At 47.1% G+C, this 27,002-nt stretch overlaps 2 protein-coding genes across 3 annotated transcripts in view; both read right to left on the bottom strand.

The window, feature by feature from the left end:
- LOC119393937 (uncharacterized) overlaps window positions 1-27,002 on the bottom strand; it is a 635,915-nt gene that overhangs the window by 424,283 nt on the left and 184,630 nt on the right. The gene's annotated exons all lie outside the window — the stretch shown is intronic.
- Window positions 1-27,002, bottom strand: part of LOC119393932 (signal peptide peptidase-like 2B) — a 49,078-nt gene that overhangs the window by 3,360 nt on the left and 18,716 nt on the right. The window contains exons 8-14 of one of the 2 annotated variants that reach the window (XM_037661126.2): window positions 20,984-21,080; window positions 18,868-19,063; window positions 12,460-12,534; window positions 9,419-9,475; window positions 7,805-7,958; window positions 4,077-4,154; window positions 480-634 (exon numbers count right to left, since the gene is read on the bottom strand). In XM_037661126.2, coding sequence (XP_037517054.1) covers window positions 480-634; window positions 4,077-4,154; window positions 7,805-7,958; window positions 9,419-9,475; window positions 12,460-12,534; window positions 18,868-19,063; window positions 20,984-21,080 — 812 coding nt within the window. The remainder of the gene's footprint in view (window positions 1-479; window positions 635-4,076; window positions 4,155-7,804; window positions 7,959-9,418; window positions 9,476-12,459; window positions 12,535-18,867; window positions 19,064-20,983; window positions 21,081-27,002) is intronic. The other variant, XM_037661127.2, reaches the window with a different exon arrangement.

Here is a 27,002-nt window from a genome sequence, read left to right as displayed (position 1 = left end):
GTAATGAAAATACTATTTGTAAGTCATGTGGTACTTCATTATGATAAGGTTAGACTATACTGCAGTGTCCACTGCAGCACTAAGAATAAAGTCACAAGCATGTCTTTTCTGTCTCTCTTCTCAGCCTATGGCTGATATCGGCTGCATGCCTAAACTTGAGTCTGGGGACAGTTTTCAGCAGTTACGGCCGACTCAAAAATATAAGTTCTAGGTCTTATGTGCCAAAACCTCAATATGATGTTCATAAGGCATGCCATAGGTCCTCATCAAGATTAATTGTGACCACTTAGGGTTCTTTAACACGGGCCTAAATACTATAAGCAAACAGGAGTTTTTGAATTTCACCACCATCGAAATACACACAGCCCTGTCGTCGGGAATCTAACCTGCATCCCGTGCTTAGTGCTGCAACACTATGGCTGCTAAGCCACCAAGGCGGGGAGCTATGGCTGATGATTGAGGGAATTGTGGAATCTCACCTTGACACCGTGCCAGATGTCGGCCAACTGCCCTCTACACCATGCTATGCAGATGGTTGGCAAGAGCGTCGCTGGCACGAGATACAGCAACGCAGGCTGGGGAGTTCGCATCAGGTATAGTGCGATGAATGTCAGCACGAGCCCCACACCATAAACTGCAGGACAGACATGGTATAATGGTAAAAAGCAAAGATGAAGGCCTAAAAGGCTTGAATGATGAAACAAAAGAGGCAGTAAGGCAAGTACAGTGGTAGAATAGGGAGGATGCTCTCACACCAGTTTATAGCTGGCGAAGGTGAACAACCAAGCAAGAAGAAGAAAAAAAATCTCTCATTCTACAGGTCACAGAGCGCTCACACTATTGGCACTCCCTACGGCGAGGGGGCACATGACTTTTAGCAACTGCACTACAGCAATGGGACGAGCGCTATCATGCATATGCAGCAGCCAAACCACATGATGATGCAGCATCTTTTTAGGAGTGAGTGGCCTGCCCGTCTGGCTCAGGCAACATACAGTTCAGAAGCTGCACATGTATAACTATTGCACCATTACTAGAGTGCAGTTAAAGTGACGAGCTCCCTCACTGCAGTCACTTCCTATGCCACTAGAAACGAGGTACGTTTTCCAGCCATCAAATGGAATATACATATATGTAGGGTTGTTCGTTTTCGGGTAAAACCCGATTTTACCCGATTCTTGCACCCCGAGCAAGTTTCAGGAGAATCGGGTTAAACCCGATTTCTCCCCGAATAAACCTCCCTGTAGCGATCTGCACAATCGTGAGTTGCTGGTAACTCGTGTTGATGCTCTTCCCCTTCTCTTCTCACCACTACCTGTCTCCTTTGTCACCCCTTTCTCCTCTCTAATCTTTACATCCCCTCTCTCCTCTGCACGCACATGCGTGAGAGCGTACATGCACCCCCCCCCCCCTAAAAAAAAGCTTGCAGAAGAAAGTGGGAAACACGTTTGAGGCCGGCCACGCTTCGAGTACATTGTGAACAAATTTAGGGTGAAAGAAAAGCAAAGAAATCTGCCCCTTTGCCCACTGCAGATTAGTCTCGGGTATGTGCACCTGCTTCCAAGAATTTCACGCGGAAGGGACGGGTGACCAGTCGGTGGGGGAGAGATTGAGCGACGAAGAAGCCAGCCATACCCTCCCCCAGCGTCCAACCCCGCGCGACACGAGACGAGACGCATATCGCCATCCTCACTTAGCATTACCAGGCGCGTCTTGTGAGCGCAAAGCCACCGTCGCGGACATAAGGCGGCACCGAAAACTTCAGCGTGGAGATGGGAAGAAAACGAAAGACACTGGATGACTGGTGTAAAGAACATGAAGATCTCCAGATCGCAACGAAAGACAGTGAAGGCACCCGCACTTTAGTGTGCAAATATTGCAACACCGAGATGGTCACCGATCCAGCGAAGAAGCCCTACGACCGAATTCGTGAGCATCTAATGTCATCTCGTCATAAGAAGTTCAAGACGGCTTCCAAGGAAGCTGAGACTGCGGGAACGTCTCAGCAGACGCTTTTTGATATGTCCTGTAGACAGCGTGCGAAAGAAACTGAAGCGGACGGCGTTATCCATGACTTTGTTCGTGCCCTAGCGTACAGCGGAATAAGCATGCACCAGGCGGACGGACCGCTGGGAGACTTCGCACGCAAATACTGCAAGGCCGCGAAGACCATGCCAACAGGACAAAGACTTCGGCTGAAATACCTGAAAGAAGCTTTTGACAAGGACATGGAGAAAATCCGCGATGATATGCGAGATGTGAAAGTGAGCGTCATCGTCGATGAATCCCCAGACATCACTGGTGTGCCTACCATCAACACTCTCCTGTGCTACTATAGCCAGAAAAACGTGAAGAAGCACGTTGTTCTGGTCGACGTCGACAGGGTAAATGCATCGAACAGTTACACGGTGGCCAGCGCAGTTAGCAAGGCACTCCTGACGGTTGGCAAGACGTGGAAAGACGTTGTGGCAGTAGCCACAGACTCAGCGGAGTACATGCGAAAGATGGTTCGAGAAATCTGTCAGGCTGAAGGGATCCAAATCTTGCATGTGAAAGATATAGCACACCTTATTCATGTGAGTGTTGACCATGCCATTTCTTTACCATGCATGTCTGATGTTCGATCCGTAGTGATCAAGTTTGGAGCGTTATTTAAGCACGCTAACAAGCTTTACCAAAAGTACACTGAAATTTGTTCTTCTAATGGCCTCTTTGGACCTGACATTAAGAAGCCACCTTCTGTTGTCCCGAATCGATGGCAAAGCTTCTACAAGGCACTTGTGGTAGTCGTAGAAATGTGGAGCTCGTTAACAGAACTTGCTGAAAGCTCGCATGATAGCAGCAAAGCGGAAGCTATTCGAGGGATACTTTCTGAAAAAGAAGTTGTTTATGCGAAGGCAATCTTGATGAGAGATGCACTCGGCCCACTTTTGGAAGCCCAGAAAACGCTTGAAAGTGGGAAGCTTTTGATGCCCAGCTTTGATCACCTGGTAAACGTGAAGCTGCAGCAGATTGTCGCTTTCGGCGATGATCGGTAAAAGCGATCAGGCCAAAGCTGTTTTGTCTATGTTACCCAAGCGCAGCGCTAATTTAGTAAAAACATGTTCTGAAGAGTTCTGCACGAAACTCGCCACAAAATGGCGCTGCACTCTTGGACGGAACGTCTCAGAAAAAGAGGAAAACCAGCTAACTTTGTGGAAGTTGGGAGCCGTCCTTGATCCGTTTCAGAAGCGTCTGCTGGGGCAGTCATTTGAGGACTACCGACCTCTGTTCATGTCCGTAACCGACAATGTAGATTCCCTTAATGACGAGTTCAACCAGTATTTGCTGGAAGCGAGCCTCACAAACCCAGCTGTCGAACTAATCGAGTATTGGCATGACTCTACTTCTCGCTACCCAAGGCTTGCAAAAGCTGCACTGACATTGTTGTGCCTAGCTAATGGTAGCTGTGATGTGGAGAGAACTTTCTCCCAGCTGAGATATGTTCAACGACCGGACAGATCTCGAATGGAGACTGACATGTTGCGCATGCAGATGATAATGTATGTCAACAAGGACGTGTAAAAAATCGATGACCAAATTTTCGAGAATAAAATGTATAATTTCTAAGAGTCAATGTTTACTGATTCATTCATTTTCAAACACCACTGATTCATTTTCAAACAAACACAAAATTTCGGGTAGTATACTGTATTTGCTATAATACTCTGGTGTCTGTCCCAATTACCAGCTTGAAACACCAAATTTAACGTGTTATACTTAAAAAGCCCGTGATACGTTTTGATAAGCTCAGTGTAAGGTCTGATAAGTACAACCGTATATTTAACCCGAAAAAACCCGAAGTAAGGAATGGTTTCGCAAAAAAACCGATTTTTCCCCGAATATCAGTTTGAAAAATACCGCCCGATTTTTACCCCCCGAATTTGAAAAAATATAAAACCCGAAAACGAACAACCCTACATATATGGTATGTGCCTAAAATATGTAGCCATAAAAAAAGCTGTAAGAGATCATGCAATGAGAAGGAACTGAGACAGGTGGCATCCAAATAGCAAAGTGCGCTAAAGGAAACATACACAGTGTGCCAGTGAGGAAATACAGGCGGCTTCTTGTAGTCAGCAGGTCAAAGCCATGGCAGTAGGCAACCAGGAGGCCTAAAGAGGGCACACAAATGCACGGGTTAGCTTAGGCCCTGTGCCATATTACTAGTACTAAAGGAGCAGGAAAGTAACCAAATTAAATGCTGTTCAGAGATACACCACCAACCTACTGAAAGCAACCTGGCTGTGACCCATTCAAAACACGCACTGCACATGATGAGGTATTTAGGCTGTATGGGGCATATCTCATTAAAGGAGCACCAGCAGGATGTACCTACATTAGGTTCTCGACAATTCGAACTCGAGGGGACCCGAGAATTTTGGTTAAATGATCAGAAGTTTGAATTATCAGTTCTCATAAGTATGACTCAGGGCACCATACCAACTTGTGTTGTAGTGCCTATTGTTCTTCAGGGCCGCAGCAAAGTCTACGACAGCTCTGCGTGACTGCCAGTAATGTTTTTAGATGTAAGCATTCATACTGCATGTGTGTGTAATTAAGGGACGAAATGTGGAGTGTACCGCAACAGCTGGTAGCCCTTTCTCTATCTCGGTATGTACGTTTTTTTTGTGTGACATGAGTGCACTGCCACGTGGGTGACTCAAGCAGCATTTAGCACACGACAGACCTAGGCCTGGCCATCTCTGTATCTTTTTTTAGATGCAAAGCAGCTTATGGTCGGGGCTATGTCACTCCCTCCCTCCGCCATGCGGCGTCCACACCCCCACTGCACATGTGCATCCTCCTCACCCTCCTCTCCTTGTCTCTTCTCCTCTACGATGCTCCTCTACTCTCCGGGATTGCGCAACGAACCTGTGGCTCTGCGCACGATAGAGCAAAGGGTTACAGGCGCAACGGTAAGCGCTGCATACTCCGCTGGGGGCGCCACTGTAGCTCTGCGGAATAAATGATGCGCGCGCGCACTTTCCTCCCAGTTTGGTAGTTACCATGGAAACCAAATGGTAAATATAACAGTAGCTACGAGCCTCAACTTAACGGAAACGACAAACTGAAACTAATGGGAACTTGCGTCGACCCCATGCTGCTTCGCATACTACTCAGCGTTCCTTATGGGAAGATGGTGTAATTTATTTCTTATTATTACTTTCTCAGTCAACATGCTATTGTTGGTGTGCGTGGTTTGGCTCATTTGGCCCCTTTGTAAGCAGGCAATCGACTTTATCTGCGACTTTTTGTTCATTTAAACACAAATACAGTCGAACCCACTTATAACGATCCCAGATATAACGATCTATTGGTTATAACGACCATATTTCGGTGCACTTACGATTTTCCTATGCTACCCATTGAAATTGCGTCCACATATAGCGAACATTTTTCAAAGCCTCCTATTTTTACAACGAACACTTCAGACACGGTCGCGGTAAAAATATGGCGTATACGAAGCGAAAAAAATGTGAAAGCAGGCCTTCTAAAGCATGAGAGGCGCGCGCGAGCGCGCGCCCCGCTCCAGTTTACTCGTGACCAAGATACCCGAGATCGGCGAGCACCGCACGCGCTGCTTTCGGACGCGAGCGAGGTCGCTCACTTTCCAGTCATTTTTGCAGTAGGGAATAAAAAAAGAAAGAAAGAAATAGGAGGCAGCATGGAGCCTTGCAGTCAGCTTTCGCACGGCAACCTTTCCTGGCGCCGTTCTCTGCAGCTACGACTGCCTACGATGAACCTATGCCTTGGAATGCAAGAAGCCAGAAAATGCAATAAGCGATGACAGCAATAACTTTTCGGCACTTAAATGTTCACTGCGTTGACGTCACAATGTGCCGCAAAATGCCTTTCATCTTTTCGGTAACGGCAGAGACCGGCCGGTCAATGATTACGACTTCCGCGCGATTGCGGCGATTCCTTCACGGATAAGCATCAGAATAGAGCGAAGATGATGTGGCAGCCGGCGATGAATGTGCCATTATGACTTATCCCCGACAACCTTATCACAGTCATCTGCAGCTATCGGCTTGGCTGCACGTGTGGCGTAAACTGTTCGGAGTGACGGCGGTAGTACAAGCGCACGATGCCATTGCCGTTCGCAAGTTCGCCGCCGCCGCGCCGTGCGAGATAAAGTGCGCGTCGCTTCGTATAAACGAAACTAGATCAGTCGTGTTGACGACACGGACACCGAGAAACGTTGATGCACTTACAGCGAGCGTATACAGCGTGTTTTATTAGACGGCAAGTCAACCCAAGCGCTCCGCGCCTGTCGTGCAGGACCGTCAGAGCATCGTGGAGCTGTAGAGTGCGCGTTGCTTTGCAAAATGCTTGTCCTCGCCACGTTGAACGAACAGGCCGCTCGCCGCACCCGTAGACGGTCCGAAGTGAAGCGGGCACAAAGAGAGCACAAATGCGCGTACAAATGCACGTACAAATGCAAGCGGCCCGGCAGTGATGGCGTGAGCCGAGTAGGCGACGCGCTGCACGCAACTACCCAGGGATGATCGGCTCCACGTAGCGGTACTGCGGTTCAGTGAAACGGTGCCCGTTCACTGCAAAGGCGGTTTAATTCACTCGTGCACGCAGCGGACGTTTGCTTCACAACGCGAAAAGGCCTAACTTCTCACCGGAGGAGTTGTTAGCACTTTTCAATAAAAATGCGCAGAAAAATACGCGGCTTGGTCGCTAAGTGCATGTTTTTGAGGGCGAGTCCATTTACAATGAACTACTAATATGACGACCAGTTTTCGCGGCACTTTCGAGTTCGTTATAAACGGGTTCGACTGCAATGGAAAGGGGGAGAGGGGTTCATGTTCGTACAATCGCCGACCGATAAATCAGACAACAATAATTCGGACATGCTCAGTAATTCGGACAGTCGCGCGGCACCACCGATGATCCCATAGCAGTAATGTGTAAAGACGACCGACATTTCAGACAGCTGCCAGATCTACATTCGATAACCCGGACCCTGTCTCAGACTGTCGCACACGCCGAATCGCCAGCCATTATCTCCTCCGGCACCCATACCACACAAAGTATGGCCTCAGAGATCAAAACGAAAGCTAATTGGTGATCCATGAGGCTTTATTTCGATCGCTACTTTATGCCTCAGAGATTTGTAATTGAAAATGCCAATCTTGGAGGCACTGGTCAACTGTGGGAAATCGTATCGACATTACGAACATCCTACATTCCGGTTCCTGTATTCCCGCACTGCGCTGCTATTGATTCCATAGATATTGATTCTGTCAAAGGTGTCTGCGGTAAAGCTTTTGCTGAGGCAGTGACTACGGTGACGGGGCCCGTCAGCGCAGTACTATCATAAGAGTGAGGGGGCCCATCATCGTAGTGTAATACAGTGACGGGCCTCGTCTCGAGCCCTCGCTGTTCTTTTGTCATCGTACAGCGATCACATCACACTGGCTGAGATACAGGCGGACTTTGTTGCACGTAAGTGGAAGCGTGTGCAGCAGTGCATTGACAACTTTTTTCGGCCACCTGGACATTGAAGTGTCAATAAAAGTATTTTTTTCTGAGGCATTCGTTTTTTCGGACATTTGATAATTCAGACTTATTTACGTTTCCCGTGGAGTCCGAATTATCAGTCGTCGACTGTAGTGTCCTATTTGGTAATGAGTAACGATTTAAAGTGCCTACTTCTTTGGATTGCTTTCAGGACCAAGAAAGTGTGGACAAATGCTGCGGTTCACAATACATATGAGTAATTGGACAGCCCAGTTGCGAGGGAGCATACCTGGAACAAGAATGTCGCCGAAGCCCAGCAACGAGAACTGGCCGAAGCAGACAGACAGCGACTCGTTGTTGAAGTGGGGCACCCTGAGCACCATGGGTAGCTGCTCCTGTGTGTTGCCTCCTTTAGCCACTTCCACCATGATGCTCTCGCCCTTCTGCAAGTGGACAACAGCAGCAGCAACGAGAACCAGAGTGAGTGCCACGTTTAGCATGTGCAAGTGGACTCCTAAAGGACATACTTACAGCTCCAAGAGACGAACACAAAGGCAAAGCAAAACAAGCAACAACACGGACGAGTTCACAACTACACAATCACTGACCGATTTCTCGGGTCGCAAAAATGATGGAATAGTCGGGCATGCAAAGATTTGTCCAGTCTTATGCTTCAATGAAGCAATAGCCACAAGAAATTTCGCGACAACTGAGGGCCACAAGAGAATGTCGCAGTAGCCCTTCATAAAGCCATATGTGTTCAACACGCCACAATGCTGTAAATGTCTATTTTTTTATGTGGCCTTCAATTCACAATGCTGGATTGTGCTATGTGAATCTATTTCAGAGCTTTCTATTTAGGCAGGACTTCAACCTTCTCAGTAAGTTCACAAATAGGTTTACTCAGTGTATGCTCAATATAACTGCTGAATGGTCACATTTGGAAACCAAATGCTGTTTCTATGGTTATCAGTCTAACCTATGACCAATCGTTAACCCGATCATTATGTCCAGTCATCGACGGAAAACACTGGCACAAAGAGACCAGTAGCAAGCCGAACAGCTTGCTACTCATACCCAAGCTGCCAACGTAAGCTTTTTCGTGGCCACACGGCCCATATTATTCAACTTAGCCTGCACTGCGTCATCGGGCGTCAACAACCAAAGTTACGGTTTAGTGCCAAGTCAGCGCACATCTACTTGCAGAGGCTACATAACAACGAAAAGCTAAAGAAGGAAGGTTCATCGACAAAAGCAAGGGTATGGGACAACCTGAATGACCGGATGTACTGCAAGGCCACCATATTTTGCAGCAGTGCGCACGCACCACATCTGAACAGTCAGGAAGCACTGCAGCACCCGTGACTCTGGTTGCTGACATAAATTCGAGCAATAGAAAATCTGGCAGTGCATGGGGGTGACGAGATAACAGAACAAGCGTGAACGGTGTCCGAAAAACCAGGTACTCCAAGAATCGGTCGGCAACTGTGTTTACTGCTGGACAGAAACTCAGTAGCAAGAAACGTGAACCCCTTACAGGAACAGTCACTCCATCCCTCATGCCACGGTTCATGTTTCTTCCTTTTGCATATGAGCAGCATGTATGTCCTTTAGCAAACAAAAAGCAGATCAACAGCGACTTAAAAGATGCCAGAATGCTGCTAAGAAGCAAAATGTAAAGAAGTGTCCTCTGTGAATAGACGAGACAACCTTCACATACAATAGTACTTTCACAGAGGTAGCATCTGTTTGTACTTTATACAAAAGCAATGAATTGTTGCTTTTCTAATCTACCTTTAGTTTATATCTGGGACATTATGTTGCCAATGAGGGCAAAATTTTAACTGCCAAGCAGATGAAGAGAAACTCATTGTTGAAGTGGGGAGAGGGGGGGCCTCAGCACCGTTGGCAGCTGCTCCAGGCCTCTTGTGGCCACATCCACCATGATGCTCTCGCCCTTCTGTAAATGTGCACAGGGCCAATTTGAGAAGTGCGACTTCATTCGTGGCTGCCATTTTTGCAACACTGGACACAAAGGTCACGTCCAAAATTTTAGCAAGCACGCCCCAATTTCCAGCCAACACTATACGGTTGCACATTTGTCCAATGAATAATATGGAAGAGCAGCAGGGATGTCTTAATAATCAGATCCGAAAAATCGATAGCGATTGTAGTACATAAAAGCAGCGTTGCTTTATTCGAGCACTGCTAATTCGAACAAAAAAACCTGTCTGCATGGATCACAGTGGTTGTATCGGCACTTGTATTTTCTTTTCAAGACAGAAGCATATTATGTCTTAGTTTCCAGACCAGCAGTTTGTTAAGGTATGTGTACTCATAACCGATGCAACCTTTATGAGAATGGGCTTTATAAGCATGAGCATGGCCCAGTGGGACTACTATGCAGAATTTTGAAAATGTCCATCAGAAAGTATAAAGTCTGCATTCAACTAGCACTTGTGCGGCCTGGTACAAACCAGTCCCACAGTGCAATATACTATTAGCCCCGAGAACGAACACTGGTGGCACGGCAGTCGCGGCGATGTGACGTCACGGCAAGGACTCTCTTGCTCCGCGGCCGAGGATCGCCTTTTTCTGCGCCCGCCACGTACCCGCTCTTTCGTGTTACGGTGGTGATTACTGCTCATTCTTGCGATGCAAATCTCTTGAGGGAGAAGGTTGAAGTTTACATTACAAGCCAAAGTTTATAAGATGCAGAAAGTTTGGATAATATAGCTTATAATGGGCGATTTCCCGTCCGAACGGAAGATTCACCGTGAAAATGGTGATGCACGAGAGCAAGACATTCGTTGTTTTCACTGCGTACTCCAAGACATCGGTGCTAAAAAAATTACACTAATGGTTCTAACTTCATTACAACTTGGCGTAGACTCCACGGTTAGAACGCGCGTCCCAAAGATTACAAATTAAATTAGGACGTTTTCAATTCACTAACTACATTGCGGCTTATCGTACAAGTTATGTCTGCTTTTGCAGATTATCTAGGTGATTTGACAGAATTGCGCTATTGGCTACAGAAGACTTTACATGTATCTATCGTAAAGAATCACTTAGTACATCCGAGAAATTAAACAAAATAATACTGCCGCACACACAATGGTTTCGGAAATTCTGAGGTGTTAGTATACTTGGATTATGCAAACATTTCTTCTCAACACTCGTCTGGGATTATGTGGCCGTATAGCCCGATTTGCATGAACTGCTGGTCCAATAAACCGCCGGGTCACAAGCGGTAATGTTAAATTCTCGTGGGAGCACTGTTGATAACAATAGTCTGCAAAACAAACGCCTGAAAGTCGAAATGAGCGTTTTGAACTGTTTCGATGGCACTCTCAGTGACGTGGCCCACGTATTAACTGAACGTCCTTCGCCTTAATTAGTCAATTAATGGCCTCGCACGTCATGTCCATATAAAGGTTCACGATGCTCAGGGGTATATCAAATGCAGAAAAAAATTAATTTATGAGCTGGCTATCAAAACTAGTACTTATACAAGTGTAACAGCGCCGTTGCTACGATACTGCATGAAGACACAATCTGACAGCAACAAGGAGTTTCCGCAATTAATCCCAACTTTTTTATGTTGTGAAATGAAGCCCCGAGATTACGGCGAGAAAAACGTGAAACTAAACAACATGATGAGTGAGCGAGTGCACAAGACAAACAAACACAACTGCGGCAGTATTCTCGGGCGAGCGCTTTCGAGATCTTGCGAAGCTCAATACTCCAAATCAGTTCTGCGGAAACCCGCAAGGTGGCGGAAGGTTAAGAAAGGAAAAATAGACAACCATCCGTTTGTAGCACGCAGCCACAAGGAAATCCATACGGATTTCTCAGAAATAAAGCCTCTTAGTTGCCGAAAAATTCGTCCTGGTCCGGGTTGTTCTTTAGGCTCAGTACTGCATGCGCTTTCGTAATCGTGCGCGGGGCTTGGCACACCGACAAGAACGCTGTCCGCCGATTGTGGATGCGTCCGATGAAAATAACACTTGTGGAGGTGAAGCCACCATATTTTTTAAAGGAATCGCCCGTGAACAACGCAACCTAATAATGTGAATAAGGTGTCTTGCGTGTCAAGACCACGACATGATTGTGACACGCTGCAGATTAATTTTGACCGCCTCGAATTCTTTAACGTGCTCCTGTATCTAAGCGGAGGAATGCAGCTGCTGTGGTTGGGAATCAGACCCATCCCGAAGTTAGCAGCGCAACACAACAACAAACCTGATCACCCCTTTCAAAGTGTGCACGATGGCGCGTGTGCACCGTTGGGGACTGTGAAGAAAAAATGCATATAACTTTTTGTCGTTTTACTAGGAACATTATCGATGCTGTTTTCGTCATTGATCTGAAGCTTGAGACAGGCAAAAAGCGAACGTAAACAGCAGAACAGCGCAAGAAGCAAGCGCGTGATATGCCGGCGCGTCACGGCGAGCATCGAATAGTCCTTGCCGTGACGTCATCCACGCCTCCCGCCAGGCGGTGCCACCCCAACTTCTCGGGGCTAATACAAGTAAGCAGAACATCAACATTCTTGTAATTTTGCCATTTTCATTTCAATCAAACCTCTTTTTAACAAGGTTATGGCCATAAGAAGCAAGTGCAGTTTCCCCTGACATTTTCAAAAATGCAAGGCTGTCAAGGACTCAAGATATCATTTTATAATGTTCTAACGATGTTAGTTCACCCCATTCCCCCAACTTCAGTGTCATTATAGTGAAAAATTTCTATTAACAAAGTTTGACACTGTGATGCAAGCTGGCCATCTGAGACATACTTGCAGTTAGATTGTAGGTTGGCTGCCTAGTGCAAATAAAATGCAATAAACATGGGAATATGAAGGTGCTTGGATATCGTGGTAAATGCGAAATCTGGACAACCAATGTCCACCAGAAGCTATAGAGAAAATTGCACTCTACTCACCATAGTCAAGAATGGAGTGACGAAAACAAAGAAGATGTCGTAGAAGAAAAGCAACACCAGGAGCACGCTGCAGATCTGCAAAAATGGGAAAAGAAACTTCAGAAATAGCACACGCACCTCAACTAGTTTTGAAAGAGAACAAAAGAAATGCCTTCTTTTGCAGCCGTGACACCATATAATGCAAAGCCCAGTTCAAAAGAAACTGCCCCTTTTAAATCCTGCCATTCTCTTGATGCTTCAACACTCTTCCACAAGTACCACTGGAAATCGCTGGTTATGCACTAAAATTTCACATTGCACATCCGGTCTTAATCATGATTAGAGACCGGATTTTAGGCAAATGCCTATTTTGTTCCTTGCGCTCCTATCGCACCATTTTGACATATGAGCATGAATTAGAGGCTAAGAAGGGCTTTTACAGTGTTTTTATAGTGCCTATAAATGCCTATTTTTGGTGTTCGTGCCTAAATGCTTACAAATGCCTATGAATGCCTATTTTCAAAATTGGCGCTTCTATGACGGCTATTTAACCTCAAGTTTCGCTCCCGCGTGCTGTTTGAGACCATTATTCATGTTACTGCGTAAGACTGACTGTTGGGAACTATGGGTTTGAACCTATAGTCCTCTAGTTCAAGCAACTCTAGTCCTCTAGTTCAACCAACCAACAACCGCTAGCCGCAGTGAAGCAGGACACGCCGGCGAGCATTCGCCGCCGCGCTGACATGGCCCGAGCGGTTGGTGAATTCGAAACTGCGGAGAGCCGTCAGCAGAAAGGAGAGTGAAGAGAAAAAAAAAAAAGAAAAGAAAAGATAGAAAGAAAAATGTGAACTGCACGCAGCTTTTGTTTTGTTTGTAATTTACTGTTTAAGGTGTTGACTGCAGTAGCGTAGCCAGGAATCTTTTTCAGAAGCGGGAAGGGGGGACAACCATACTTTATATATGTTGGTGCATGTGTTCGTATGTGTGCGTGTATATACACACACGCAAAACTGAAAAGTTTTGGGAGAGGGGGGGAAGGTAGACCCCCCCCCTCCTCGCCTGGCTACGCCAGTGGTTTACTGCCGGGGGAGAAATTGGCTCTACGCAATTTGACCCGGCCACTAGGATGAATCCCTCCCTTCTAGTCTTTTAGCAATCTGGCTGCCTGCTGCTGTTCCGCACTTCTCAGTCATGCTGGAAAGACACTCAGGAGTGCGTTGATTCAACAGTGGACACATGACTCGCTCTGCAGAACACGGGAGTGCAAACTGTGTGGGACAATGAACGCTATGTTCAAATGTTGACGCCTTTGTGCCATCTTGAGCAATAACATTTTTGTTTTCCTGTCGTAAATAGAGGTTGCACACGTCTTCGTTTGAAATTACTTGCATTCATGTGAAAATTTATTGTGCCTATATTTACAATTTTGGAAGCCTAAAACATTGTTTTGCCTGCCTATTTTTGGCACCTAAAATGAGCTTTTTTAGTGGCTAAAAATCCGGCCTCTAATCATGACTGTTAAAAAATTGTCTTCGGTAATGTGACAAAAGACATACATTACCTGACAAGGCCAGGCACCCTAACAGTAGCGTCAGAGTAAAGAAGATGCAAGCGAACAGTTAAAAAATACCTAAGGAATGTTCCTGATGCACAAACACAAGGCAAAAGTGTAAACAAAAGAAACTTAATGTAGTAAAAGTTTGTAATACTCCGACATTATGCAGCAAATGCAGCAATGTGAGCAATTGTCATTTTGTTGGCAGCAAGAACGCAATTTACGTATGCAAAGGAAGAACTCAAACACAAAAGAACAGAGGTAATTTAGATATGACAATTTAATTCCTTCCTTGTAAAAGATAGTGAATGCATGCTAACAAATGTGTAATTACCATATGGAAGACAGCAACAAAGTACTGTTTTTGCATTATAAAACTAGACCTATGTGAAGATGAACCCTTATTACACGAAGGTGAAGAGTACCGGTTTTCACTTTCCTTCTTTTTTTTTATTGCCAGAAACAGAGGTGTGCAACATTTCTATTGTTAAAAGGTTGATTGTGTTTCAAACTTGTACCTAGCCTTGGAACTTGGTTCTAAGATCATTCCTACATTAGTTCTTTTACATTGAACCCATAAAAAGTAGGGGTGTGCGAATATTCGAAATTTCGAATATTTTTCGAATAGTGTTTGCTATTCGATTCGATTTGCACTGGAATTTTACTATTTGAACTTTCCAAAGACAAATACAGTCAACGTCCGAATGAAAGTGACCCCTTCAGATTTTCAATATGCTTCACCTCGTTACACTCTCATATTGCGGCAAAGCTGCCTTTCAATCTCCGCTACGGTCGCAAATTTATTAAATAAAAAAAATGCTGGTTCCAACATGGAGATGAAAGATGTGGCAGAGCTGGGTGATTTATTAATGCTGTTTTGGAACTGAAATCTGGACAGGAAGGCCGAAAAATCGGACGCTGAAGCTTTTTTAGCATCCAAAATTTCAGATGTTCTTATATATCGACGTCCACGAGGCAGATTTCGAACTCTGGACTTGAAGGGAGCAGACCCTTGTCCACCACATTAGTTAGGCTTCCACAGAAGTTGAAAGAGGAGAGGCTGAGGAAATGTCATCTTTGCCTATCACGTGTAAAGTATTGCCGGCAACACTTTGGTTGCACCAAATCATGAACATAAATACAATTCAGCCTCTACATTGCCTCATTCTTGATAAGACAATTATGAAACACCACCCCGCCAGCACTTCATCAACCTAGCGAAAAGAAACACTTTCATGTTGCTATCTCATAAGAATATGCTTAGGAATACTCTCCAACTTTTTTTCTGCAATTTCGCTTCGAAGTATTCTAGAACTATTCGAAAAATATTCGATTCGATTCACACTCACACTTCAATATTCAAATTCGCTTCGCACCCGAAATTTTGCTATTCGTACAGCTCTAACAAAAAGTGAATATTCAGTCCAAGAAAATGTTATAATTGGGCAAATACACTGCTGCCAAATCAAATGGCTTCGACATTTGTTTTATTCCACTCCCTGTTTAAATTGTTGTATAACTCGAGCATCAATCTTGGCAGTATCGCTATGGTTGAACCAAGGTATACACTTAATAATCTGCAACACCATCACCACAGCTTGGTGCATGCACTATGGCTGTAGTATATTCTTGCATGTGTAACCTGCAACAAAAAGATGGAATGTGAGTTATATGCAAGTTTCGCCTTGTGGTGCGGCTTCGCTAGTGTGCCCCCCTCTGCCACGAAGCCACACATCAAGGCGAAATTCTGCATCAATCAAAACTTCATGATATCCCAGGGAACCCAGTCCACATACACAGGAGGGTCACATGTGGAAAAATACACGTCTGCAACAGGCAAACCTGGTGAGTGTTGTTTAGGAAACTGATATATACAGTGGTGTCCATAGGGTGAGAAAACTTGGAAGTACATATAAACACCATGTAAGGGATTTCGCATGCTAGAGTGACAAGCAATGTGATGGAGATAGCTGTTGCTCAAGTCTGTTGCTTGTTGACAAAACGTCATGGGTGATAGCTGTCAGCGACATGACAAGATGGCAAGAAGATGGGCTTTGTCGTCTGATAAAAGTTGGTGAACACTGCTGTCATGCGGGGCTTGCACTTGGCAGTGCAATCCTCCCATAAGTGGATTAACAACTGCCAACAGTTGTGCCACAACTACTTTGCACTCGATGCCGATACGGTGCGATATTGGGTATTGAGCAGCCGTGTATATACAACCTGATAGCTTGCACAGCTAATGACACAGAGTCTTGACAAACTTGACAATTCGTTGCACTGAATTGAAAAGCTTGGTGCATTTTCAACCATGTGCATGAACTGTGGAACTGGCAACCGTGTTTTTATTTTGTCTCAACTCTAGTGATGCAGAACTATCGATGTTACTATCCATACTATCGATAGCGGAGTCACTATCGAACTATCGATGGTAAAAAATACTATCGATAGCGCTATCGATAGTAAGTACTATCGATAGTATAAAATCAACAGCGCGAACTCATTGCATCATGAACTTGGTTCCCCGCGCGCGTGGTACACAGTGGAGCCAGAGGAGCAGGCTGAAAGGCAAGAAAGTTGACATGCTTGTGTTCTTCACCAGAGTGCTTCGCTGACATATGATCATAAAGTCAAACTGTTCAGCTGTAGCAGAAAGGAAGCCGTTACATGTGGTGGAACTGCGCGGCTTCAAAGTTATATTGCATTTTATGATAACAAAATAAGAACTAAGTTTGTTAATCATAAGGTGTAACTGGTTGCTTTTGAATATGAATTTATTAATGGCCATTTTCCGCCATTTTCATTGCGGTTATAATTTATTTATCTCGCCTAAAATTACTCATAAATTAAGCAAAGCTGATACAGTAAAACCCCGTTAATTCGGACTTCACGGGACCAGAGAGAATGTCCGAATTAACCGAGGGTTCGAATTATCGCGAGTACGATCAAAACACTAGAAAAATGTTTCCGCCACCACCAGACTTTTATTTCTTAAAGAAGTCGGTGATCGCGGTTTGCTTCGCGGAGGCAACGTGCAAGGAAATCACAATTTTGCTAAGTTCCTGAAGGTGGCTGTCCGCGCACACTGTGCCGCAAAGCGGCGGTCTAGCTGACGCAGCCAGGCTTGAAATATTTCGGCCGTCATCCAAGCCTTTCTATTAAAGCGGTAGTCGACAGGCAGCTGCTTAATGTTCTTAAAACATCTTGGCTTCGCAGCCTTTCCGATCACCAGCAGCGGCAGCTACTCTGTGCCGGTCATGTTCGTAGCCAGAAGAACCGTCACCCGCTCTCTACTCCGTTTCCCGCCGACGCACGGGTCCCCCTTAAACACGATCGTCTTCTCAGGCAGAGCCTTAAAGAACAGCGCTGTCTCGTCAGTGTTGATAATGTTGCACGGCTCGTACGTAGAAAGGCGTGCGGAAAGTCCGGAACGCCAGGCCTGCACAACGCTTCACCGCGCACGTTGCGGAACACCAGGGGTGCTATCGCGGAACGATGCCTTATGCCATATTCTATGCTATTCTTATCATCCACCACTCGTGGCTAAAGCCCCTCGTGGCTGGCTGATCACGTTGATAACGCGGACGGACCGTCGCCATGTTGCCTGTTGCTGATGACAGTAGCGATGCACTGCCTTTCATTGTGTATGTGCCTCCGAGATGCAAAGCTCGTTTTAACTCTCGGAGGCCATAATCCGATCTCGTTACCTCGTTTTAAATCTCGGAGGCCATGATCCGATCTCGAAGTGTTAGATGCGCCGTCGATTTCGGCTGCGAATCCGAATTATATCCGAACCGCGGCCGTGGCGGTATCCGCTGCTGCTTCCCCGTCTCGACCCGACCTCGGTCGGGAGTTCGAATTAACCGAAGCGCGGTCGAATCTGTCCGAATTAATGAGAGTTCTCAGCCACAGAACAATGCACATTTTGGACGGGACCAGACGCCGCGTCCGAATTAACCGAAATTCCGAATTAACGGGGGTCGAATTAACGAGATTTTACTGTAGTAGGCTATCGCAAATATTTTGGCAATATGGCCAGCCAGCAACATCATAATTATTTCCATCCCTATGGATAGTTTGTCAAGTGGGTGTGAGGGTGAAGAATGTTGCAGCAAGACTGGGAAATACGAAGCTCTTTATTTGGGCGAACTTGTGCCCAGAAAATCAAAACTCAACATACACGCTGCACACTGATAGCGGCGAGAACAGTCACCGGCCATCGAATAATCTGATGATTGGTAGAACGCTTCGTATTTTATACATCAGTCATCGCAGCTTCCAGCGTTATCGCTGGTGCTCGCGTAAGCTCTCGAATAAACTTGACTATTCGCGTCCAGCGCGCAATCTTAACAAAATGATCTCAAACAATCGCGAAGCATCTCAAACATTGCGGCGCGGTCTGCGTCAAACGCTCGGAACAGTCTGTGTTGGTGAAACCCGAATACATCAAAACAAAGCAATAAACACGCGTACCAGTAATATCGCTAGTAATATTACCGATGGTACTACCGACTGGACTATCGATAGTTTGTTTACACTATCGATAGTTTAAAAAAAACTATCGATACTATCGATAGTCAATTTACCGATAGTTCTGCATCACTACTCAACTCACAATCATTAGCAGCAAAACACGCCGAGATGCGTATGGCTGAGGAGACGTGTTTGACTACAGCACGTGAAGGAGTACTGATGTAGTGGAAGGGCCTACATAGCCAGCCAACTATCAGCAGCTTCTAGATTTCCAGAACCGAGCAACTGAGAACTGAGAAACATGAAAGAGTCATCCGGCCCCACAGAGGCCTGTCTCCTCACTTCTGCGTGCGAAATCGCTCATATAAGGGTTTGAGTTTTTTGCGGCGGCAAAAGCGCACCATGAGGTTTGGCAGGCGCAGGGTCTTGAGCATGTTGATGCTGAAGGCAACGCCCAGCAGGTCCTGCAGAATCCACGACTGCGGGTGGTGCCGCAGCACGACCCAGGTCACCGACACCGAGATGGCAAACACAATGAGTGCCAGCTGACGCAACTCCAGGGGGCCATGGAAACACGGGCATACATTGCGCGGGATCCTGTGTGCAAGACAGATGCATGGTACAAGAATTCAAAGGTGGGCTGCTTGGTTGATTCAGCTTCCTGGAAAAACAGCACAGCAGCAAGAGTAATGAAAGACATGGATTCCATTGCAGTGTTGTTTCACTGGACCCTGAAGACTGTGCAAGCACCAATTGACGGCAACAGCAGTGATGAAGATGATGCTAGAAACTATAGAGGATCGAGCTGCATTTCAAGTCTCCTCGTGCTTTAAAGTTTTTCAAACATGAAGTAAGTCAGGGTATTTAACGTAGAAAAGTGTTCAGATCAAAATAAATGCTAAGCTTTTCTGATGCAATGCATGTCACACAAGCTATTGTGGATTCTTGGAGCGCTGCATGCTGCCAACAAGCTCAAGAAACACAGTGTGGAATGCAGGGAGGAAAATTATGCCGAGCGAGCGAAAGCGAATGGCCTAATCGCAGATGACTTGCATTCTTCTCCATTGTGAAACGGCACACAGCAATGTCAAAGTATGCAGTGCGGTAGCCACCTTAAAAAATGGTAAACATGCAGCACTATAATTGCCTTCACCGCTCACTGCAATGGCAAATTGAGGGCGCAATCATTACACAGCAGAAATAAAATTAAGTTCTGACGATTAAGTTCAGCGGTGCGATCAATATACCCGTGAGTGAATATGGTAGCTCACTGGTTGATACAGTAATACCTCGTTAACTCGAAGTAGTAAAAACCAGAAAAAATTTCGAGATAAGCAGATTTTCGAGATAAGCAAAGTTGGGCAAATACCATTGAGAAGTTCAGTTTTATCTAGAAACGTTATCCCTACTGACCAGTTTCTTAACAGGAGCGCCTAACTGGCTCTTTGTAAAGGTTTTGAAGAAAAATAATGACATACCAGCACTATTAACCAGCTGTGTTTTTCGGCACTGCCTTTTTATTTAGTGCAGAGAGACCGACTAAGGCTGGTCTGCCTCTCAGTAACACTTGCACCTAGCAAAGCTTTCTCGAGTTGCTTGACACATCGCATGTATCATCCGCGCTGCTGCACTCAAATTTATTTCGCATCAAGCGAAACATGTTTCTTGTTTCGGCGGATGTCGTCACGCCTCGAGTAGCGGCGTCGACGCTGCCGCGATCACTGTGCATGACGCCACGTTGTTTGGCTTACGAAAATGGTCAAACCAGCCGATATTGCAGGCTAGATCAGTTTAGCCCACCGCTAAGTCCAGAGAATCGGCCTTATCTGTTGATGTGACTGGAAGGGGCTCCTCTCGCACGATGCCACACATTCGGCGCCGTTTTGACGTCCGGAAACTTCGAGCCTCGAATCCGTTTCTTTGATTAGGGCTACCTTTCTTTGCAGCATCAGTGACTTGCTTTGCTTTGGTGGCGTTATCCTCGCCACATCGCACGGCCGACGAAAAAATCCGCGCAACGTGCCTTGCGTAAATAAAATGCCGAAATCGCATCTCTGACGGTAAACAAAACGTGTACGACCCGAGCTATTTTGAGGGCCTGCTTATGTGCACGTCTATAGCGTCACATGACGTGACACAGGGTTGCTCGACAGAGTAGGTATGCCGCTAGGTTCCGACTTTACTTTCGGGAACAGTGTCCACTTCGTCGTAAACGCTGCAGCCTCGCGCGAACCTTGTGAAACGTATGACATTTTGCCGCTAGTATTTTGTGAAACGGTTCGGCGGCGAAGTTTTGGTTCCATTCTCAGTCGAGATTTCGAGATAACCGAAAGTGGGCACGGAAATACTTCGAGATAAAGGGCAATAAATACATTGAACCTATGGGAAATTGTTCGGTACCGCGGCAAACTTCGACTTAGCCGATTTTTCGAGATATGCGAGTTCGAGTTAACGAGGTATTACTGTATAAGGCTGTTGTGACTAAAACTATTGACTAAGGCAAGCTTGTGTACTAACCTTGTTGTCCCTATTGGGATTTTGTAGATTAGAGGCTCGAGCACGCCAATGACAGACACCACAGATGCCAAGGCAAACATGCCGATGATGAAGAACACTGGGAGAAAAGAAAAGTTGAGATTACACAACATGCACCAAGAGGCAAGTTCAGATCGTTCCACAGATTGCTTGGGATTTTGTGGCTCTGCAGAAATGACGGAGCCCAGGAAATGTTTTGCACAACGACTATATAAGCAGTAAAGAAACAGACACCTTAACTGTTCATACTAAAGCTCCTACCAAGTAATAGACACTTTCTCTTGTGTCATTATTAGGCATGTATGAATAGTAAATTTCAGGTTTGAAGCGAATAGTGATTAGGTAGAGTAATTTTGAATCGAATTCAAATAGTATATATACGTATGACATATTGCCGGGAGTCTTATATTTCATGAGTTGAAGCTTCACCCACAAAGACTGTGGGCAACGCGCTGCGCAGGCCTCGCCGTGATGCGTAGGAAGCTTCGCGATTGTTTTGGAACAATCTGTAAAGATTGCGCGCCGCACGAGAATGTTCCAGCTTTGTCGAGAGATAATGCCGCCAACAGCGATATCGCTGGAAAGTTCGATAGCGCCTGTATAAAAGCCGACGCGCTTGACTGCTTGTCAATTGATCGACGGTCGACGCTCTGTTCGTCGCTATCAGTGTACTGCTGTAGTTTGACTTTCAGTTTCCCGGCCACAAGTTCGGTCAAATAAACAGTTTCATCTCGGACGTGCTGACTGCTGTCTTCGTCGAGGTCACGACCACGTGACATCTGGTGGAGGTGCTTCCCCGTCCATGTACCGAACACCCCCTCCAACCGTGAGCCAAGCCCACACCGTCAAGGGGACTCCGGTGCCACTGCTGACCAGCGATCCGGCCGCAGACAGCAAGGTCTCCCACCAGAATACGGACTCCTACCGGACAAGCCAAAAGCCACGGCAACGAAGACATCAGGGACGATGACTGACGCAGTGCCCCCTACGGCGATCGTGATGCAGCCACCCAGGGAGCCGCCGACGTTCCGTGGTTCGCCATGTGAAGACCCCGAGACTTGGCTCGAGACCTTCGAAAGCGTCTCAACATTTAATAACTGGAACTGCGAGGACAAGCTGCGCCACGTATACTTCTACCTACGCCGCGAGGACGTGGTTCGAGAACCGAGAATCCGCCCTACAAACATGGGATCTCTTTCGGATGACGTTCCTAAGCACGTTCACGAGCGTGGTCCGCAAGGAACGGGCCGCGGCTATGGTGGAGACCCGTGTGCAGCTGCCCAACGAAAATATTGCCATCTACACGGAAGAGATGAATCGCCTGTTTCGACACGCCGAGCCAAGTATGCCCGAAGAGAAGAAAGTGAGGTTCCTCATGCGGGGTGTCAAACAGGACCTCTTCGCTGGATTGATAAGGAACCACCGAAGACGGTCGCTGAATTTGCATCGGAGGCTTCCGCGATCGAGAAAACGCTTGAGATGCGAACACGGCAATACCACCACAGCTTCTCGGCTACAAGCTACGCCGACATTCAAGCCCTAGGACCCACCGACCTGCGTGAGACGATTCGAGCAATCGTGCAAGAGGAGTTGTGAAAAATTCTACCAATTCTACCTTCGTCGCAACCTCAAGTAGAGTCCATCGCCGACGTCGTGCGCCAGGAGATCCAGCATTCACTCGGCGCACCTCAGCTAGCAGAGCCGCAGCCGCAAGCTATGAGCTATGCTGCTGCAGCCCGCCGTCATGCTCCTCCTCCACGCCCCCGCCAAGACGCCACACCGCCGCAGTACCGTTGCCAGACGACGCCGCCGCCGCCCTACCGACCACCTGTCGGCCAGCGCAACACCCCGAGGAAGAGCGATGTCTGGCGTGCCTCCGACAACCGCCCGCTCTGCTACCACTGCGGAGAGGCCGGCCACACGTACCGCCGCTATGGTGGCTAGATGGGGAGGTGTGCGAAACGGCGCGCCGTGGAGAGGGCGGATCTTCAGGACGCTGCGGCGGTGCTGCTGTCGGCATGGAGATGCGAAAGACGCGCGACCGGTCGCCTCCGCTGCGAAATAGGGGACTTCGCACGCTCTCTAATCGAGCTATCTGCCAGAAATTTGTAAGATCAATGGCAGCGCGCATGTCGTACAGTTCATCTTCCACTAAATACACTTTCACGTCGACATCATGCGAGGTAAAAAAACATACGGTCGCCTTCTTCTCCGTGTGTTAGACAACGGTGAAACCAGGGTGGTTTGAACCCTGCCGTAACTTCCAATTTCGCATGAGTATATATACACGCACGGACCAGTGGCATTAAAGTGGTGAGTGCATACAATTCTCATAAAATTAAGTTCTGGCAAGGATTGGCTGCCTTACCTTTCAAAGTACGTAACGAGCAACATGTTCGCTTGGAAGAGCTCAGGACAGGGCCATGCTTAAAATGAACATTTATTCAAAAATCTATAAATCTTTAGCAATGTACAAGTACATAACACGAAAAAAAAAAAATATTAACAAATTCACATAATGCACAAAATTTTAACTGGTACAACTGGAATAATATAGCAAAACATCATATTTATGAGGTAAGACTTCACATTCGCAGTAAGGAATGTTGAATGCTTCTAGGCAGCAGAACTTCTTAATTATCAACTCTTCGAGTTCACATAAAATAAGGCAAAATGGAACTTCATATTTATACAAACACTGAAATGTTCACAAGATAAATGCATTCTATCATGTTGTTCGCCTCATCTTAAGGTGCTTAATCTTGTCTCTTTTAGCCTGTCTTGATGCGTTCTCATCTGCCACTAGAAAATGAAGCCTAGTTATCACATAAAATCTGATCACTTCATTTGTGACCTATACATTGTGCTGTGCGTAGCCAACCGTGTTAAGCTTGTTAATAGAGAGGCAGGAGATGAGATCTCTTATGCTGTTGCTCTTCAGCTTGTTAAAGCTAAAGCAGTGCGTAAAGGCATCTTCCATTTTCAAGACCAGCTCAGTGCTTGTGAAGGGTACATCAGTCCTCCTCTATCCATGTGATTTGTTAAACATGACTATCTTGGACGCGGGCCCTGGCTGTCCCCTTGTAGCAACAACTCTGCACAGTCACCACATTTGGTTTTCTTTAGCATTCTTCGAGCTACATACCCACAAACATAGTATGTTACACGCGAGTCACTTTTTTCCCCAACCAAATCACGGTGGTCTGGAAGGGCATCACATGCATTTAATATCTCATGGACCTCATTGAGCTGCGATACGTACGTCTAAAAGATCATCAAGCTTGTTTTGCACAAATTTTAGGTCGCAACTGTTGCTCGGACCCAAAAGGCTATTTAACAGGCCCTCTGAAACATTGCCACGCGAGGGAAACCGTGCCAAGGTCTCAAAACTGAGGCAACCATTCGACGCTGCTGCTTTCCTTTTCGGTGGGAGCTTCTTCGTAAAGTACGACGGAACATTCGGGAAAAGAGTCCGTATGGCGTCGGGAGTCAGGCAGGGACGGTCTCGGCGAATTTGTACGGTTTCACCATTGATCACATGTTTGTACGTCCGAATGATAAATCGCTCATCTAAATGTGCTTCGCAAACGACACAGTTTTTCTCCAGTCTGCACGCTGGTTCAAGCGCTCCCAAGCCTTGCTTCGTTCGTCGTCTTCAGGAGCGGTGAAAAGGGACACCTTGTTACTTTGCTTTCTGGCAGAAACATACCCAGCAGTGCATCCTGGAGCAAAGCAGTGTCTCTGTTTCTTTTCAATCACCATAGCTGTAATGAGCACGGCCACATTGCAAAAAGAAATCACTGAAGGCAGCGGCGGCACGGCAGCATTTCGCTAAAACATACGTGTTCCCCGATGCACCACGAGCATGAAGGCATCTCCGTGGCGACAAGCGCGCCACCTAGCAGCGTCATGAAGCACTGGCGCGCCTCCTCTCGCAGCGCAGGCTGCTCGATGCTGACACCTCCCCATCCAGCCACCATACCGCCGCTGCCAGTACCGACAAATGGGACTACGCGGATTCGCCATCAACGCGCCGCGCCCGCAGCCAGGCGAACGGCCGCACGACATCGATGACTACCTCACCGGAACACAGTGGCAAGAACGATGACCTTCCCGCTCGCCGTCGCCCGGCCGCTACATGTCACCGCACCGCCGGCCCAAACTGGGGCCGGTCGCCTAGCCCGTATCCGGAAAACTAAGGGCAGCAACCGATGGAGGTGCTGTTGCTGTACGACGAACTACCGAAGATCCTCCGCCGCCGCCGACGACGCCGCGACGAAACCTTCAGAACACGACGCGAACCAGACAGACCCCTGACGACGAAATCTCGCGGACTGAAGAAGATCCAATGACGCAAAATGGAAGCAGCGGAATACACCGACGCAGCCGTGACCCCACGCCACGACCTAACTGCAACGCGAGACGACGAACTAGCGACCTCGACGTTCTTATCGACGACCACAGCGTCACAGCTCTCGTCGACACCGGAGCCGACTATTCTGTCTTCAGTGGACCGTTCGCCACCAAGCTGAAGAAAGTAAAGACCGCTTGGAGTGGACCCGAAATCCGGACAGCTGGAGGCCACCTGATAACGCCGATTGGTGTCTGCACGGTGAGAATCACCATCAATAACCGGACTTATCCTGCGAGCTTTGTAATCCTACAAAATTGCTCTAGGGATGTGATACTTGGAATGGACTTCCTAAGTGACCACGGCGCCGTCATCGACCTGAGGTCTGAGTCGATAACGCTAACCTCAGACAAAGCGCTCCCGCCCCATGCGACGCCAGGGAACCATGCATTGAACGTGATAGAAGAGCAGGTGACCGTTCCGCCTCGCTCCAGCGTCATTACCATATTTACTCGCATAATTTGCGCACTTTTTTTCGCGAATTTGGAGCTCCAAAAAGGGGGTGCGCAAATTACGCGGAGATTTCACGAGCACATCTGAAATAACGCACAATATATAGTCCTAACACGCGCGATATAATACATTAAAGAAGAAAATAAATTATAGCGCAAACGAAGGGTTTTTAACAGAATTAGCACGTACTTTAACCAGCCAGATTCGCTCATGCACGGTCTAGTCAGAATCACTGGTTGAGAAGTCCAACTGAGAATCATCGCCGCGGCCGCTGTCACCGCCCTCCCAAAGCGAGTCATCCTTGGTTCCGTCGAGCGCGTTGAGGCGTCTTCTTGAAGCTCTTCGCGACAATGCTGGGAGTAACGAGGTGCCACGGCACGGCGATACCGGTGGGCCTAAGCTCTCGCACATATTTGAAAAGGTATTCTTCAACGGCAGGAAACTTTCCATGCTTTGGTCCTCGGAACGGTCTCCTTCCCGGTCTTGTATTAAAAAGCGAACACTTCTGCGGCACGGTTCCCGTTTCCTTAGGCAAATTCTATAACAGTGAGCTTGAATTTTGCCGAATAGTTACTGTAGCCCAGCGCAAGAGAACAGTGAAAATGCAACTGGCTGATCGCGATACCTAAACTTCCGAAATCAACGAAGGCTGCGTCGCTGCGTCGCAGCGCGGACGCAGAGGAGGAGAGTCAGCGAGGGGAAATGTTGGCGCGACTGGCCCTCGCACGCCTCCGATGCAGAAAGTAGTCCGTGCCGTGTCGCGCGCATGCATTCTCACGGCGGGAGAACGCTCGAACAGTTCTGACAACCCGTGAAAAGGTTTGGGTGTTTGGGTACGGTTGGTACGGTCTCGGCGGTTTCCGGAGAATAGAACGAAGTAATCGGAAGAAGGGACTTCGCACCACTTTGCACTCGCGGCCTGTCTTGTGTATGACTGCGCTCGCCTGCTTGGTGAGGGCCGCGGGGTCGCGGCCGTTCAAAGTTTCCCCGTGCGCGCGGGCCGCGAGCTGGCTCGAGCGGGACGGGGAGCGCAAAATATGCGAGTAAATATTTTTTTTAGCAAAGCTGGCTAAATATTAGGGGTGCGCAAATTATGCGAGGGCACAAATTATGCGGGTAAATACGGTATTTCCGTCG

This window comes from Rhipicephalus sanguineus, chromosome 5, assembly GCF_013339695.2.
Source record: "Rhipicephalus sanguineus isolate Rsan-2018 chromosome 5, BIME_Rsan_1.4, whole genome shotgun sequence".
In the NCBI taxonomy this organism is placed as follows: domain Eukaryota; kingdom Metazoa; phylum Arthropoda; class Arachnida; order Ixodida; family Ixodidae; genus Rhipicephalus; species Rhipicephalus sanguineus.
Note: the sequence above shows the minus strand (reverse complement) of the source record. Positions and strands in the feature narration are given on the sequence as shown.